Raw genomic sequence first — 15693 nt, forward strand, 5'->3', positions numbered from 1 at the left:
TGGGGCCAAAATTTGAGTTCAAGATATAAATTTCCGTCAAGCTTGAGTTTTACTCAGCTTTCTTGCCTTTTGCTCCTCCAAGCTCAAGTTTAAATAAATTATTTACTATATAATATTAGCCATCTCATACCTATCATGGTCAGTATGCCTAATTAACTATCTCGTCACGTAAAGGAATATATGGCAAAACATATATGCTCCTTCAAATCCTTAAGATGTCATCATAAGTTTCAGGATTTATATGTTCAGCATGGGGACCAGACATCATCAAAAAGGTAGGCATTGGTGATGGCTGGGCTAATGAGACACCAGGGCTCAGGTAAGGGAACGGCCAATACCGAGTAGGACAACAAGCTCCATTACATGAAACTGGTGATCAAAGAGACTCAATCCAAGGATACAACCACTAGTCCCACTAATTCCAGTCATAATATTGCTAACATAATGGATATTCATGTTAAGAAGAAGATAACCAGTGTCCTCTTTGTCAGAGAATCAGATGGAATGATGTAGATTATTTATAAAACATTATATCGCAACATGTATTAAAAAATAACTTTAGAATCTCATTGATTTTTCTACAATGAGACCACTTTCTTCGTTAATCAATAAAAAATTCCATATTTCATGTTTGAACACTGATTGGCAGGTTTAAATATTCCATGGTGCTAAAGGTGGCGGCTTTGAGCTCATGTCTTCAAGCTGGAGGCCAAAATTTGGCCCTGCAACTGACCTTGAAGTTTGCTTCGAAGGGACCATCGCCTGATAGGTGAAATTAGCCTTGACCAGTGTATTCAAATCGTATCATCAGAGATAAAGATCTAGTGTTAAAGTTTACAGTTGCAAACCAAGAATAATGCTAAAAAGAATAAAGTTTTTCTTCTTGTATTAATGTAGTTTAGAGGATCTGATATTAAGATATCAATTTGAGGAATAGAACTCTGCAGTTGCCTACACTCTTAGTGCCAGCCCTGTTTTAAAAAGCTAATGCACCCATGCTTGGTTGGAGATAACAGCTCTACTAATAATCTGCAGAAATCCTGGTTGGAACAGAACTCACAATGAACTATTTTAAATTACTAGGTGCATCTGTCAACAGCATGACCTACACTCTCAAAGGAGAATCCAATACTGTATACAAACACAGGATATCGAGTTTTCTGAAGAACCTGAATAAATCGCACAAAGAACAATAAATGAATGCACAAAGGGCATATCAGCGTACTGATAGAAATTTGTTTAAGACAAAGTATGCAATCTATGTATGAACAACTATTTTCATGCCAAAGCATTAATATGATCAAAATTGGCAGATAAAGGAACACTTCATGTCAGTAGCTTTGACATTCTCCAACCTACATTTTACATGAAAAAGAGAAGGGAAGTCTCCAACTTTCATATAACAGAAAATACTCCATTTTCTAGTACATTAACCAACCGTAAATAACAAGTTGCTTCCAAGAACTCAATTCTCATGCTTTAAATTGCCACCCTCTGCGACACATGGGACATTGTGGCTGTTGCTGGGATGCCTGTGAGTTCTGTGAGTTCACCCACTTCAGTATGCAGTGAAGATGGAAAGAATGGTTACATGCACCCCAAACCAATGGGCAGTCATCACCAGGGAATTTGCAATCAGGGCAGCAGCCATCAAATGCCATTCTACAGATACTGCATGTTTCATCTTGAGCATCCCATGTCCAAGAAGCCACAGCATGCCATTGAAGTATTTTGACCTTCATGGTGCCATCTGAAGAAAAGATTTCTATTAGTAATTTCAGTTTTAGATAAATTTTTGAAGGCCCTTAAAAAAGTTTAAGCAAGCAAGTTCCCTTTTTTTCAACAATATCTTTGAATAGGTACATGGAACAATTTCAAAGCTGAGATAGTAAAATGAACATAATCACAGGAAGCAAACATGGCAAATAATCTTAGTGGAAAATCTTGTATGTTTTAATGAATAGTCTAATGGTATACGAAATAAATGATCCTAGAAAACCAAACAATAGTAACACTAAACCATGGATATACTGCAAAGAATAAGTTATAAACACAAATGTCCAAGAGAATCAACCAACTTGTTAGCATCCCAAATCTCATGGTTAACAAGTGAAGAATATCTCTCAGAGGTTCCACCATACTACCCACAAAACAATATTACTCAAATAGCCAATCACCATGAATTAAACTGTGAAAAAGTAATGGAATTTGTTTCCAAAATTCTGAAAAGAGCATTGGCATCAACTTCAAGTATATATTATATTCTTCCATCCTGTTGCGGCCAATCCCCTCGTCGCCTGGTCGCCGGGAACGAGCGCCTGCAAAAGAAAGTCCGCACTGACCGGAGGTGGTTCCGGCGGGGACCCTCCGATGGTCAAGTCCGAGAGGAGACTAGGCAACAGTGAAAAGAAAACAAGGAGCTCAACGAGAGAGGGTGAGAGAGAGAGAAAGAGAGAGTAAGCCCAAAAGTTTCGAAGGGACCTCTAGCACTGTTGCCTTCCCCGATATATATAGTGGAGCATGGTATGGCGCCGTCATTAATGGCGCGGACAATTGAAGAATTGTCAACTCACTGAGGACTGTCAGAATCGCCGTGAGGGTGTCAAATCGCCGTGGGGCTGTCAAATCGCTAGGATTGACCCATGCCTTAGGTGGGATAATGCCCCTAGGTGGCAGTACCGCATGCCGTTGTCAGAACTGACAGTTTCCGACAGCCGTACGGCATCTGGAGGAGCCGACCGACTATAGGTCGGTGGCTGGTTGAGGGACGGGTGGAAACTCGGAGCCCCTCCGACAGCCAGTCGGGCGCGTTGCCAGAGTCGGGCGTCGGACTTCATAGTGCAGCCGGTCGGGAGAGAGGAGAAGGTCTGTCCGACCAACGTATCCTCGGTCGGTCGGTAACGGCAGCCGTCGGTCGGTCGGCAGAGTCGGACGTTGGTCATATAGGCCCGACGATGAGTCGGCGTGAGTGGGGTCAGTCGGTATTCCCCAACAGTTGCCCCCCTCCACTCTGAGTCGGGTGGTGCGCTGGCCAATGTCTTTGTTTGGGCGGCAGCGTCGGGCGAAACGACTGGATTCTCACCGTATTAAGTTCTGATTCTGACGACCATACCGTGGGCTGATATGACGTTAGGCGCCTCATGAATGCCGAGCGATTCGCTGGCGTCAGATGTCCCTTGTCAAATATCCCATCGGTGTCCTGTCGGTGTCAGATGTCTCGTCCCATCGGGAAGGGAAACCATCGTTCCCATTGCCCCCTCGGGGATGCGAAACGTCACGGCCTCTTCGCCACGTGGCAGGTGGCCATTGGGACGGGTCTGTTGGAGCGGATGGAGGTGACGTGGCTCGATCTGAGGATGGGTGCGTCGAACCGTCGGGCCGACAGACGGCCCGGATGACGCCACGTGGTGCGATAAGGGAATCACTCATTGGTCGTGCCTCCATCTCGACCGTCGGAGGGTACTATATATACATGGTCGCCTGCATCCAGATTTCTACCCCCCATTTTGCCGTCGAGACTCTGCCCGCGTAGTCCCCTGTTCCAGGTACTCATCTCCATTTTCCTTCGTCTTAGGAGTTCTCTCTTTTTTTTTCTGAGGGCCTTCATCATCTTCATCGTCTTCTTCCTTGCCTTCTCACAGTACACTCTCTGCTCTCCCTTGCTCTTCTCATCTTCCGTTCTGGTTCATGGCTAGAACATCTCCAAGAGGAGGTCGGTCGGGGGATCCGACCGACGACCCTCGGTCGACCCCGGAGGTGGAGGCCTCTTCACTTTCGAGGCCGAACGTCGATCGGCTCCAGGAGCAATATTGCATCCTGGAGCAATTTCGGTTGTTCGCCCCTGGTGCCAATGGTCGGGTCAATAGCCCGCCTGAGGGCGAAGTGGCTTTCTACGTTGAGGACCTCCGGGCCGGTCTTCGCTTCCCGGTCCCGGAGTTCGTCCAGAACGTACTTGACTATTACGGGCTATGCCCGGCGCAACTCGCACCGAACTCGGTTCGGCTAATAGTCAGTTTTGCTCTGCTGTGTCGGCTTTTGCCGACTGACCCTCGGATTTCCCTCTTCCGAGCCTTCTTCGTCCTCCGACCCCACTCTAAAGCCCGAGGGTGGTGGTACTTTAATCCTCGGAAGGAGCTTTCTTTTATCACTGATCTTCCGTCGTCCATTCATGGATGAAAGAACCAGTTTTTTTTTGTATCTTCTTCTATTCCTTGGGGGTTCCCTGCCCGTTGGGGGGACCCCCGAACCCAACCGAACGAGAATAGTCGGGTGGAAGCCGAGGATCGGGAAGACTTCCACCGTCTGAAAGACATTTCGGTGCCGAAGCAGAGGGAACTCGTCACCGAGCAGGCCCTGTACGACGCCGGTCTCAACCCGGTCCCTCGCTTAGGTCGGTTTTCCGTCTTCCTTCCCCTTTCTTCTTTCCTTTCCTTTAGGTGCTGACCATCTGTCGTCGTTCGCAGATATGCCACCGAGGTCGAGACTGACGGCAGACGACGTACGGCAGTACACCGTACGGAAGAGGCCGGCACAAGGGGCCGGGCCGTCGCGGCCTCCCAAGAGGCCCCAAGTAGCTCCGCCGAGCGAGCCGACTGGGTCGGAGGTGGAGTCCGTCATCGCACTGTCGGCGCCGACGGTGCTCGTCGAAGTCCCGTCCGAGGGACCGTCGGGCGAGGGCGCAGCCTCGCCCGAGAGAAGGGCGACCGAGGAATCGGTCGACGGCGCGCCGGCTGCTCAGCCGGCAGAGGAGGATCGGGAGGAGGCGCGCGAGCCCGAGCAACCCGCGCCTGCTGCTGCCGTGCCTTTGGGGGATACTCGATCGGGCTTAAGCTTGCCGTCCTTCTCCGACATCAGGGCCTGGGTGTCCGACCGAGGGGAGGCCCCGATGGCGTCCGACGACGAAGGAAGGTCGGCCGGTGGTGGAGAGTCGACCGACTTCCTGCTTCCCGAAAGTGCGTCGGGCCTGGCCAACCATGACTTGGCCAGAAAGCTGTGCCAGACGCTCCTCCCGGCCGACATTGAGGCCATGAAGAATCAGCGGATCTCCGATATGCTGTCTTCATTCTACCCGATGATGATCCGGGTGAGCCTCTCTCTTCTTTGTTTTCATTATTATTTCTGTGAGTTCGGTCTTCTGACGGTCAATCTTGTTTTGTGCAGCTGATTTACAACATATCCGAGCTAGAGGCCGGATATCGAAAATTCGGTGATCTGCGTGCGGCTTGGAGAGACAAGGTCGCGGCCGCTGAAGCCGACAGGGTCATTCTGGTCGACCAGCTGCAGCAGTCGGTCGACTGGGAGGGCCGGCTTGAGGGGGAGGTCTCCCGACTCACAGGCGCCTTGGCGACTTCGAAGTCCGAGCTGCAGTCGACCCGGGACGACGCCAAGAAGAAGTCCCGAACCGTCCGTCGGCTTCGGCACGAAAGGGACAGCTTCGCTAGGGAGCTAAAGGCCGAACGCGAGCAGCTCCGAGTAAGCCTCGGGAACCTCGCTAAGGCCGAAGAAGATCTATCCATCGCCCAGGTCAACGCAGACATCGCGAAGGTGGAAACGGAGTTGGCGAAGGAGGCCATGGGTCGGGCCGTAGAAGACTTCCGCGACTTGGAAGAGTACCGGGAGGAACTTCTGGAGAGCGGCTTCCTCTCGTATCGAGTGGGGTACGAGGACGCTCGGGAAGCCGTTCGAAGCTTGTACCCGGAGCTTGACCTCGGCAGCATCGTTCCGCCAGAGTCGGAGGCCCCAACTACGGAGGAGACGGCCGACCCATCACCGGGAGGTCTCACCACCAGGGCGGAAGTCGAAGAAAATGCGGAGCAAGCCACCGAAGATCAAGCGGCCCCGACTCCTGAAGCTCGAGCGGGTTCGCCGACCGTCCCCAGCCGTCATCCAGTGGAAGAGGCCGACTCTGAGGACTAGTCAATTTTTCTTTTTTCCTTTACTTCTGCTTGTCATACTTGTATTCGGGCTTCGGCCCAGTTTTGTAAACTTGACCCGAACTTCAATGAAATCAAAGTCAAAGTCTTTTGGACTTGAACTTTTCTCCTTTGTATGTCTCTCTTCTTTCATGTGTCGTGGAATGCTTTTGAACACATAAGTCACTAGCCCGATAGATTAGTTAGGACGTTCGGTAATGCGTGCCGCCACGAAGGCAGAGCAAATCCCGACTTTGGATCAGCCCCCCGACGGTCGAGGGCTTAAGTCGGGCGTCCGTCGCTCGATTGTGAGTCGGGCGTGTCGAGTCGAAAGCCGACCGACCGCCGGGCAAGGCTCGATGGTCGGATCATTTCATGGGGTCCGACAGTCGGATATCTTTCGACGCGTTCAGTCGAATGGCATCCGGCGCATTTAGTCGGGGAAGCGATGATAAGTCGGATCCCGATACCCTTACGTCGGGTACTTCGTCGCGCCGCGTGATAGACGGTGGTGAGCCAAATATCCTTCGACCGGCCATAGCTCGGTCGGTGAGTCATGAACGTGACAGTGGTCGCATCGTGTGATAGACGGTGGTAAGCCGAATATCCTTCGACCGATCGTAGCCCGATCGATAAGTCGCGAACGCGACAGTGGTCGCGCCGGCATTTTGCCTTTCTTGGTCGGGGCTGAGTCGGCGAGTTAGCCGGTCGTTTGGCTCGAAAGTTCGACCGTAGAAGGAGTGTAACTCCCGTTGTCATGGATATTTCGACCTTTGTAAGCATCCGATGCGTCGTCGGCAATCGGGCCGTCGGTTTCCAGCGGGGCGCTGAGTCCGAGTCGGGACATAGGGGCTCGTACTCCTTGACGGGCGCCGACCAATAGTCGAAGAGTCAAGATTCCAGACTCCAAAATTTGAAACTGAATTTGTATTCCGAGTGAACAGGTACAAAGTTCATTGGTGATACAACTTCAGGTTGTCAGCATTCCAGGTCCGGGGAATGGGGTTCCCTTCCAGAGTTTCCAGTCGGTAAGCCCTCGGCCCGTAGGTGTTTGCTACCATGTAGGGCCCTTCCCAATTCGGAGCTAGCTTCCCTTGGTCTAAAGGCTTCGAGACTTCTGCCTTTCTTAGGACTAGGTCCCCAGGCCTGAAAAGCTTTGGCTTGACCTTGGCGTTGTAATATCGGGCTACTTTCTGTCGATAAGAAGCCATGCGAAGTTGAGCCTCGCTCCGAAGCTCGGGGAGGAGGTCTAGGTCGGCTCTCCGGCACTCAGAGTTGTTCGGCTCTTAATACTGCTCAACCCTAATTGATGGCAGCCCGATCTCGAGCGGTATCATTGCCTCCGTCCCATAGGCCAAACTGAAAAGTGACTCTCCGGTCGGAACACGAGGGGTTGTCCGGTAAGCCCACAGGACGGAGTTCAACTCCTCGACCCAGAGGCCTTTGGCTTCATTCAGTCGGGTTTTGAGCCCGTGTAGTATGGTCCGGTTGGTCACCTCGACTTCACCGTTGGACTGTGGGTGCCCGACCGAAGTTAGTCGGTGCGTGATGTGAAACCTCGCGCAGAAGTCTCTGAAGTCCTGGTTGTCGAATTGTCGCCTATTGTCGGTGATATTGTTCTAGACGAAGTCCTCCATCTTTTGCTCGGTAATCTGCACCAGAGGCTCGGCCTCCACCCATTTGGTGAAGTAGTCGATGGCGACGATTATAAACTTTCTTTGGCTAGATGCCGGAGGGAAGGGACCGAGAATGTCGACCCCCCACTGGGCGAAGGGCCATGGGGTAACAATAGGAGTGATTTGGCTGGCTGGTCGGTGTTGTATGTTGGCGTACTTCTAGCATGGTTCACACTTCCGAACCAACTCAGCCGCATCCTTCCTCATGGTGGGCCAGTAGTAACCCTGCCGCAGGACCTTGTAGGTCAAGGATTTGCCCCCCAAATGACTCCCGTAGATCTCTTCATGCACTTCTCTGAGTGCGTAGTCTGCGTCGGTCGGTCCCAAGCACCTGAGAAAGGGAAGGGAGAATGATCTTTTGTAGAGTCGGCCGTCCGTCATCACGTATTGGGAGGCCAACCATCGGAGCCGTTTGGACTCCGTGAGATCTTCGGGACCAATCCCGTCGGTCAGGTACCGAACAATCGGATCCATCCAGCTTGGTTCGGCCGTCAGTTATAGCACCTCCTCGACCTTGTCGATGCTCGACTGCTCGAGATTCTCCACGAACGTTCGGCCCAAAGTGTCGTAAGCCGAAGTCGCCAGCCTGGAGAGTGCGTCGGCCCGGACGTTCTTCGACCTGGGGATATGGGAGATCTTGAAATATCCGAGGCGCGCCACAAGATCCTTCACTTTCTGGAGATATTTTGCCATAGCTAGATCTCGCGCCTCGAATTCGCCTTTGACCTGCCCCACGATTAGCTGAGAATCGGAGAATACCCGAAGGCTGTCGATCCCAAGTTTCTTCGACATCCTCAAGCCGGCGAGGAGCGCTTCATACTCGGCTTGATTATTGGAGGCTTTGAAGTCGAATCGGAGGGCGTACTCGATGACTACCCCCTCCGAGTTGGTGAGCAGGAACCCGACCCCGCTCCCCTGAGCGTTTGAAGCTCCGTCGATGTGCAGTACCCAGGTGGACACCGGGTCAGGCTCGGAGACCGCAGCTCCTCCGGGGTTCTCGCCTTCCGATCCTTGGTCGGTCGTCGGGCATTCTGCGATGAAGTCAGCCAGGACCTGAGCCTTTAAGGCAGGTCGCAGTCGGTACTGTATGTCGAACTCGCTGAGCTTCATTGCCCACTTCGCCAGTCATCCCGATGTGTCGGGCCGGCACAATATCGCCCTCAGGGGCTGGTTGGTGAGGACCACGATGGCATGCACTTGGAAGTATGGGCGGAGTCATTGTGCGGAGACGGTCAGGGCGAAAATCATCTTTTCTGTCTCCAAGTATCGAGCTTCAGCACCGCGGAGCACTTTGCTGGTATAGTATATAGGTTGATGGATTCGGCTCTCGTTCTCTCGGACGAGCACCGAACTAACCACCTCGGGGGAAGTGGCCAAATAGAGATACAGCGTCTCTCCGACCTCTGGCTTCACAAGCAACGGCGGAGAAGCTAGGTACCCCTTCAGATCCTCGAAGGCCCGTCGGCACTCATCCGACCAAGAGAAGCCCTTCACCTGCCTCAGGGTCTTGAAGAACGAGAGGCATCTTTCGGCCGACCGAGAGATGAATCGGCTGAGAGCGATGACTTTCCCATTCAACTGCTGGACCTCCTTCTTGGTGTTCGGGTGCTGCATGTCGATGATTGCCTTTATTTTTTCAGGATTAGCCTCGATTCCATGCTGAGAAATGAGGAACCCGAGAAACTTCTTCGAGGTCACTCCAAAAGCGCACTTAGTCGGATTCAACTTCATTCGATGTTGTCGTAGAGTGCGAAACCGAACGTCGCATCCACCAGCTGGTCGATCTTCAGAAGTGGAAAGCTGTCCTTCGGGCAGGCCCGATTCAAGTCGGTGTAGTCGACGCAAATCCTCCACTTTCCGTTGACTTTCTTCACCATGACAACATTGGCAAGCCAATCGGGATATGTAGTTTCTCTGATGAAGCCTGCCTCGAGTAGCTTGTCCACTTCTTCGTCGATGGTCTTCTGTCTTTTAGGAGCAAAAGATTTTTTTTTCTGCCTCACCGGCCTCATCGTAGGGTCGATGTTGAGTCGGTGCGTTATTGTCTCCGGGGGGATGCCCGACATATCTGCTGCCGACCAAGCGAATATGTCGGCGTTGGCCTTCAGCAGCTTCGCCAACCGTCGTCGTTTTGGGTCGGGTAGTTGAGACCCGACCCATACCTTTCAGTCGGGATTCTCCGCTATCGAGATGGGAACGAGCTGTTCGGCCGGTTTACCCCATTCTTCCTCCTCCCGTTGGTCTAGCTTGTCGATCGTTAGGGAGCCCTTCAACTCCTCGCTTTGAGCGGAGATCTGGAAGCATCGGCGAGCGAGCTGTTGGTCTCCGCGCATCTCCCCGACTCCATTTTTGGTCGGAAATCGAATCAGGAGATGGTACGTTGAGACAATCGCCTTGAGGGCGTTTAGTCCGGGTCTTCTGAGTATGGCGTTGTAGGCCGAAGACACTTGGACGACCGCAAAAGTCAAATGGACTGTGCTTTGTCGTGGTTCGGTGCCAACCGTCACGGGCAAAGTAACTTCTCCTTCCATCGTGACAGCGTCCCCAGCGAAGCCTATCAAGGGCGTAGAGACCCTCTTGAGTCGGTCGGTCGATAGTCACATCCGGGAGAAGGTCGAGTAAAACAAAATATTCGTTGAACTTCCATTATCTACAAAGATTCTTTTTACATCATAGTTCGCTATTGTTGCCGAGACAACAACAATATCGTCATGGGGAGTTTGGATGCCCCGAACATCTTCTTCTGTAAAAGTAATTACGTCGTCCGGGCGCAGCTTCTTCGTCGGCTCCCCTCCAGCAGATGTCCCCGGGCCCAATCGTTTGGAAATCATATTGATGACCCCGGCCGTAGGCTGATTAGTCGTCGCTTCTTCAGTCGGCTGGGATCGTCGGTCGGCAATGGGTTGAGTCGGCGGGTTCCTCCGAAATTTACCGAGATATCCCCGGTGGATGAGAGCTTCGATCTCATCCTTAAGCTGGATGCATTGCTCGGTATTATGGCCGTGGCCCCGATGGAATCGGCAGTTCTTCCGTCGGTCGAGACCCTTTACCTTCAAAGGCGGAGGCCGTCGCAGGTGCTCTTCCCCTTCGATCTCCATCAAAATCTATGCACGAGGAGCAGAGAGAGGAGTGTAGGAGTCATACCTGGGGCGTGTTGGCCTTGGACTCCGCCGTCGAGGCGACCTCTGGTTTCGTCGCGGAGGCGAAACCCGACCGTCGGTCGAGGGTCTGCTGGGCCCGGCAGGGTCCCGACCCTTCCTCCGCTTCTCCTTCGGCCCTTGAACTCGATCAAGCGCCGATCGGAGGCTCCTTCGTCCGCGCGCATGTACTTGTGTGCGTGCTCCAATAGTTCGACATACGTCTGGGGGAGGATCTTGTCCAGGGAGTAAGTGAATCGGGATGCCCTTAGCCCCCGTTTCATGGTCGAGATGGCCATGTCTTCGTTGAGGTCTCGGACCTCAAGCGTGGCCGCATTGAATCACGTCACAGAGTGTCGGAGCGTCTCGTTTTCTCTCTGTTTGAGAGAAAAAAGATTGTCCGAGGTTTGTGGCGACTTCCGGCTGGTGCTGAAGTGGGCCATGAAAGAGTGCTCGAGCTGTCCGAAGGAGTGGATACTTCCCGATCGAAGACCGGAGTACCAGGCCCTGGCAGCTTTGCGGAGCGTGGCGGAAAAGCCGATGCATAAAAGAGCGTCGGTCGCCCCCTGAATCGTCATAAGAGCTTTATAGCTCTCCAAGTGGTCGATTGGGTCGGTGGAGCCGTCGTAGGGCTCCACGTGCGGCATCTTGAACCGACTGGGGATCGGTTCGTTGAGGATAAGTCGGGAGAGAGGTTGGGCGGTCTAGAAGTCGACGTCGTTCGAAGACTTCTGCCCGTCCACCTGCAGCTGGACAAGCCGACGGTCGATTTTCTCGAACCTGCGCTCGTAGTCGTCGATCCGTCGGTGCTGGGAGACCCCAGGAGTGGAGTCTCCGGAGGAGTCCAAGAGAGAGGCGGACGGCGTTCGCGGTCGCTTCTCCTTCCTTGCTCGTTCCAGCTGGGAGGGAGAAGGCCGTCGAGACCGATGGGTGTCGCACCGCGGCCGCCCTTCCTCCTCTCGATAGGAGCGCTGTGGCAGGTGCTCCTGCAGAGGCGACGGAGATCGATTTGAGCGTCGGCGGCTGCTCCTGGAGGGCATCAGATGTGCCGTCGGTTGCTCGACCGGTGAAGGCGGTAGTCGGATCGGTTGTTGCTGAAGGCTTTTGACCGCGTCTGTCAGCACGGTCATCTGCCGCACGATCGCTGCGATCTGCGCCTCCGTGGTCACCGCGGGGTGCGGAGAGCTAGGTTCCGCCATGGAGGGTGGAGGAGAGGCCTCTTCCCGGTGGGAAGAGCGCCTCGCCGATCCAGTGACCCTCGACCGCTGAGCTCTTGTCTTTGTCATCTTGGATCCCGTGGGGGTTACAATCCCTGGTGCTGTCAATGAAGCACTAACTTGTCACTGCCCCCCCTACCTGGCGCGCCAATCTGTTGCGGCCAATCACCTCGTCGCCTGGTCGCCGGGAACGAGCGCCTGCAAAAGAAAGTCCGCACTGACCGGAGGTGGCTCCGGTGGGGACCCTCCGATGGTCAAGTCAGAGAAGAGACTAGGCAACAGTGAAAAGAAAACAAAGAGCTCAACGAGAGAGGGTGAGAGAGAGAGAGATGGAGTAAGCCCAAAAGTTTCGAAGGGACCTCTAGCACTTTTGCCTTCCCCGATATATATAGTGGAGCATGGTATGGCGCCGTCATTAATGGCGCGGACAATTGAAGAATTGTCAACTCACTGAGGACTGACAGAGTCGCCGTGAGAGTGTCAAATCGTCGTGGGACTGTCAAATGCTAGGATTGACCCATGCCTTAGGTGGGATAATGCCCCTAGGCGGTAGTACCGCATGCCGTTGTCAGGACTGACAGTTTCCGGCAGCCGTACGGCATCTAGAGGAGCCGACCGACTATAGGTCGGTGGCTGGTTGAGGGACGTCGGGTGGAAACTCGGGGCCCCTCCGACAGCCAGTCGGACGCGTTGCCAGAGTCGGGCGTCGGACTTCATAGTGCAGCCGGTCGGGAGAGAGGAGAAGGTCTGCCCGACCGACGTATCCTCGGTCGGTCGGTAACGGCAGCCGTCGGTCGGTCGGCAGAGTCGGGTGTTGGTCATATAGGCCCGACGATGAGTGGCGTAAGTGGGGTCGGTCGGTATTCTCCAACACATCCTATCAACCAAATATCTAAATGGATGTCTTTGTTGTGATCCCTTCCACACAAAACACATGATGTCCAAGGAACTCCTATTAAAGTTGATCAAAAGCAAAGTTAAAGGAGGCCACTCAAATGAAAAAAGAATAAAATGTTAACAATTCCTTATAGTTTTCCCAGATTTGAATCTTGCTAGGGTAAAGATGCTCACCTATATTCGGAACCATAGAGACAGTCTAACAATGCTTTTAGTTTCCCCAACCCATCACTCCCTTCCTCCCTGAATTCTTTCCTACTTACCAACAGAAGAAGAACACCCCCAACCCTCACGCCGAGAGGGTGGCAACGGGTCGGGTCGACCGATACCCGTATCCACCCCGACACAAAAATATTATATCCGTACCCACCCCGTACCCGTCTCGGGTCGGGTCTCCACGAACTGATCTCCCCTTCTCCTTTCCCATCTCCGCCACGGCCCCACAACCGCCGGCGGCCCCATCCGGCCATCCCCGAACCCTACAAAATATCATGCTTCCACCAAGATTAAGCTCTAAAAAACTCAAGGGACCAACTCACACTCGCACAAAATCCTATATGGTCGAGAAATACCCCAACCGGAACCTAAAAACCCCTCCGATCTCCCTCGGGTGCTCTCCTTACCCGACCAACTCACACCGCCACAACTCAAGAAAAAACCCCAACCAGAACCTAAAGAACCCCACCGATCTCCCTCAGGTGCTCTCCTTCCCCACAGGTCTCGGAAAAAGAAAATGAAATGAAAAGAAAAAGAATTTTAAAGGAACAACAAATGATCAATATGTGCGAAAAGGTCTTACCCGTTAATTTTTTCCGTCTTTCTTTTATTTTTCCTTGATTTTTCGTCCTCAGGAGTCTCGATCGGGTGGGAGGCTTGGAGCGGCAGAATAGGGAAGCTAAGAAGATGGCTAAGTCCGACACCAGACCGCCACCGCTAAGGGTGGTGACCCGCCGGGCCACCGCTAGGGGTGGGGGGGAGTGAGGACCCGCTGGCCGCCGAGCGAGAGCGAGAGAGGGAGAGAGAGAGAGGGCGGGGAACCGAGGGGGTGAGGACCCGCCAGCCGCCGAGCGAGAGCGAGAGAGAGGGCGGGGGACCGGGGGGGTGAGGACCCGCCGGCCGCCGAGAGAGAGCGAGAGCGAGAGAGAGGGCAGGGGGCCGGGGGGGTGCGGTGCGGGTTTGATGTAAACGCGAGACGCCGAGAGAGAGAGAGAGGGGTGAGGGCGGGTTTGATGAGGGGGGGAGGTTTTAAATTTAAATAAAAGGTACGTCGGGTCGGATTCAGAACGAAATATATCAATTTATATTCTATCTGAATCTATTTTAAATATTTTTATTAAAAATTATATTCATCTTATTTTTTAATCAGATCAGATAAATTCTATCTAAATTAAATTAGATTGGATGCCCATGAAATTGAAAAAAATTATCATCTCAACTCATGCACTTATCGATGATTTCAAGCCCGATAAAATTTCCTTCTCCTCTTCCACTACCGACGCATCACATTCGAGAATCGGCTCAAATATTGGATCAGCACCGCGCTAGAAAGTTCGATGGCAAAAGAAAAAAATGATGCTGTCAAAGATACTGCTCAAAACGACGGCAGCAACAGCAAAGAAACTGCAGTGGAGGTGGAATTCAGTTTGAACGGATTAATAGGAGGTCGGTCAGAATGGGCTAATAAAATCGAGTACAAAAATAGCAATAGATCCTAAAGAAGAATAGAGATGAAAGAAAAAGAGAAAAGAGATCATGGTGCCTCAATGGAACCACAGTCGGTTCATGATAGGAGGCTTCCCTTCATCTTGCTTTGACCAGCGACCAATGATAAGGGACAAGCTTCAAGGATTCGAGAGATGGTGGAGGTGGAGAGATAAGAAGTCAACCCTAATAGATGACCAATGCTTTTGAACAGGAACAGGGGAAGAGCTCAGCGAACCCAACGGCCATAATTTTGAGCGTCCCTGCATAAGCTCAAATAATTTATCCAATACCAAAAGATCGAGGTCAAATGGCCAAACAACCTAAACTAAAGAGGCCATGACACCCGTCTCTGCCAGGCTAAATGGCCCAAAACACAGCAAAGGCCAATGCAATTGAGTACTTTTTTTATTTTTTATTTTTAAATTAAATTTAAAATTTTTAAATAAATTTTTAATTTTTTAATTTTTGAATTATTTTGGCTTCCTTACCGCCGCAGTGCTCCAGCCGGGGCTCAATGCAAAGATTCTAGATTTAAGAAACCAAACATGCTCCCGATGTGAGTCGTACAACAAAGATGTAATCCTTCCCTGAGAACATAATTCTCATAATAGGCTCATCTATTTTTTATTTCTTTGGTGCAGTGCAAAATGTGTATCCATACCCTTCTATTTCTATGCATTCTTGCTGGGGGTGGTAACAAATCGGATGCAAATTGGATCCAAAATGCATCAACCCAACCTAACTTACTTATTAAATAGATCAAAAATTTAAATTTAAATTTAATTTATTTATTAAATAGATAATCCAATTTAATTCATATAATTTATTTATTAAATATATTAAATCAGATCAAACAGGCTAAATAGATTAAGTGAATTTTTAATAGATTATAAGAATTTAAATAGATTAAACATATTAAACAGAACAGATTATACAGGACACAAACAGATTAAATAGAATTTAAATATTTTAAATATATTAAATAAATCAAATTATAATTTAATTAAATTATTAAATGAATTAAAATTAATTATATGGATCAAATATCTAAACAAGAACCTAATCTATTTAATAAATAGGTGCAGAAAGATTGATCTCCTTGTCATCCAAATCTATTTATGTAAGATCTATAATTGCTTAAAATAATTAT

The 15693-nt window shown here is 51.1% G+C and overlaps 1 protein-coding gene across 1 annotated transcript; it reads right to left on the reverse strand.

Moving 5' to 3' along the window:
* Nucleotides 1-1291: 1291 nt before the first annotated feature.
* LOC109505503 (anaphase-promoting complex subunit 11-like) lies at nt 1292-14048 on the reverse strand. The gene is made up of 2 exons (XM_073260666.1): nt 13639-14048; nt 1292-1750 (listed from the first exon to the last, which is right to left on the reverse strand). The coding sequence occupies exon 2, from the start codon at nt 1740-1742 to the stop codon at nt 1473-1475; it is 270 nt and encodes an 89-aa protein (XP_073116767.1). The 5' UTR covers nt 1743-1750; nt 13639-14048; the 3' UTR covers nt 1292-1472.
* Between the last annotated feature and the right edge of the window lie 1645 nt (nt 14049-15693).

This window comes from Elaeis guineensis, chromosome 1, assembly GCF_000442705.2.
Source record: "Elaeis guineensis isolate ETL-2024a chromosome 1, EG11, whole genome shotgun sequence".
In the NCBI taxonomy this organism is placed as follows: domain Eukaryota; kingdom Viridiplantae; phylum Streptophyta; class Magnoliopsida; order Arecales; family Arecaceae; genus Elaeis; species Elaeis guineensis.

Bases quoted from the DNA above. Each gene is read 5' to 3' on its own strand.
- LOC109505503 (XM_073260666.1), bottom strand. From the start codon at position 1,742: ATGAAGGTCAAAATACTTCAATGGCATGCTGTGGCTTCTTGGACATGG.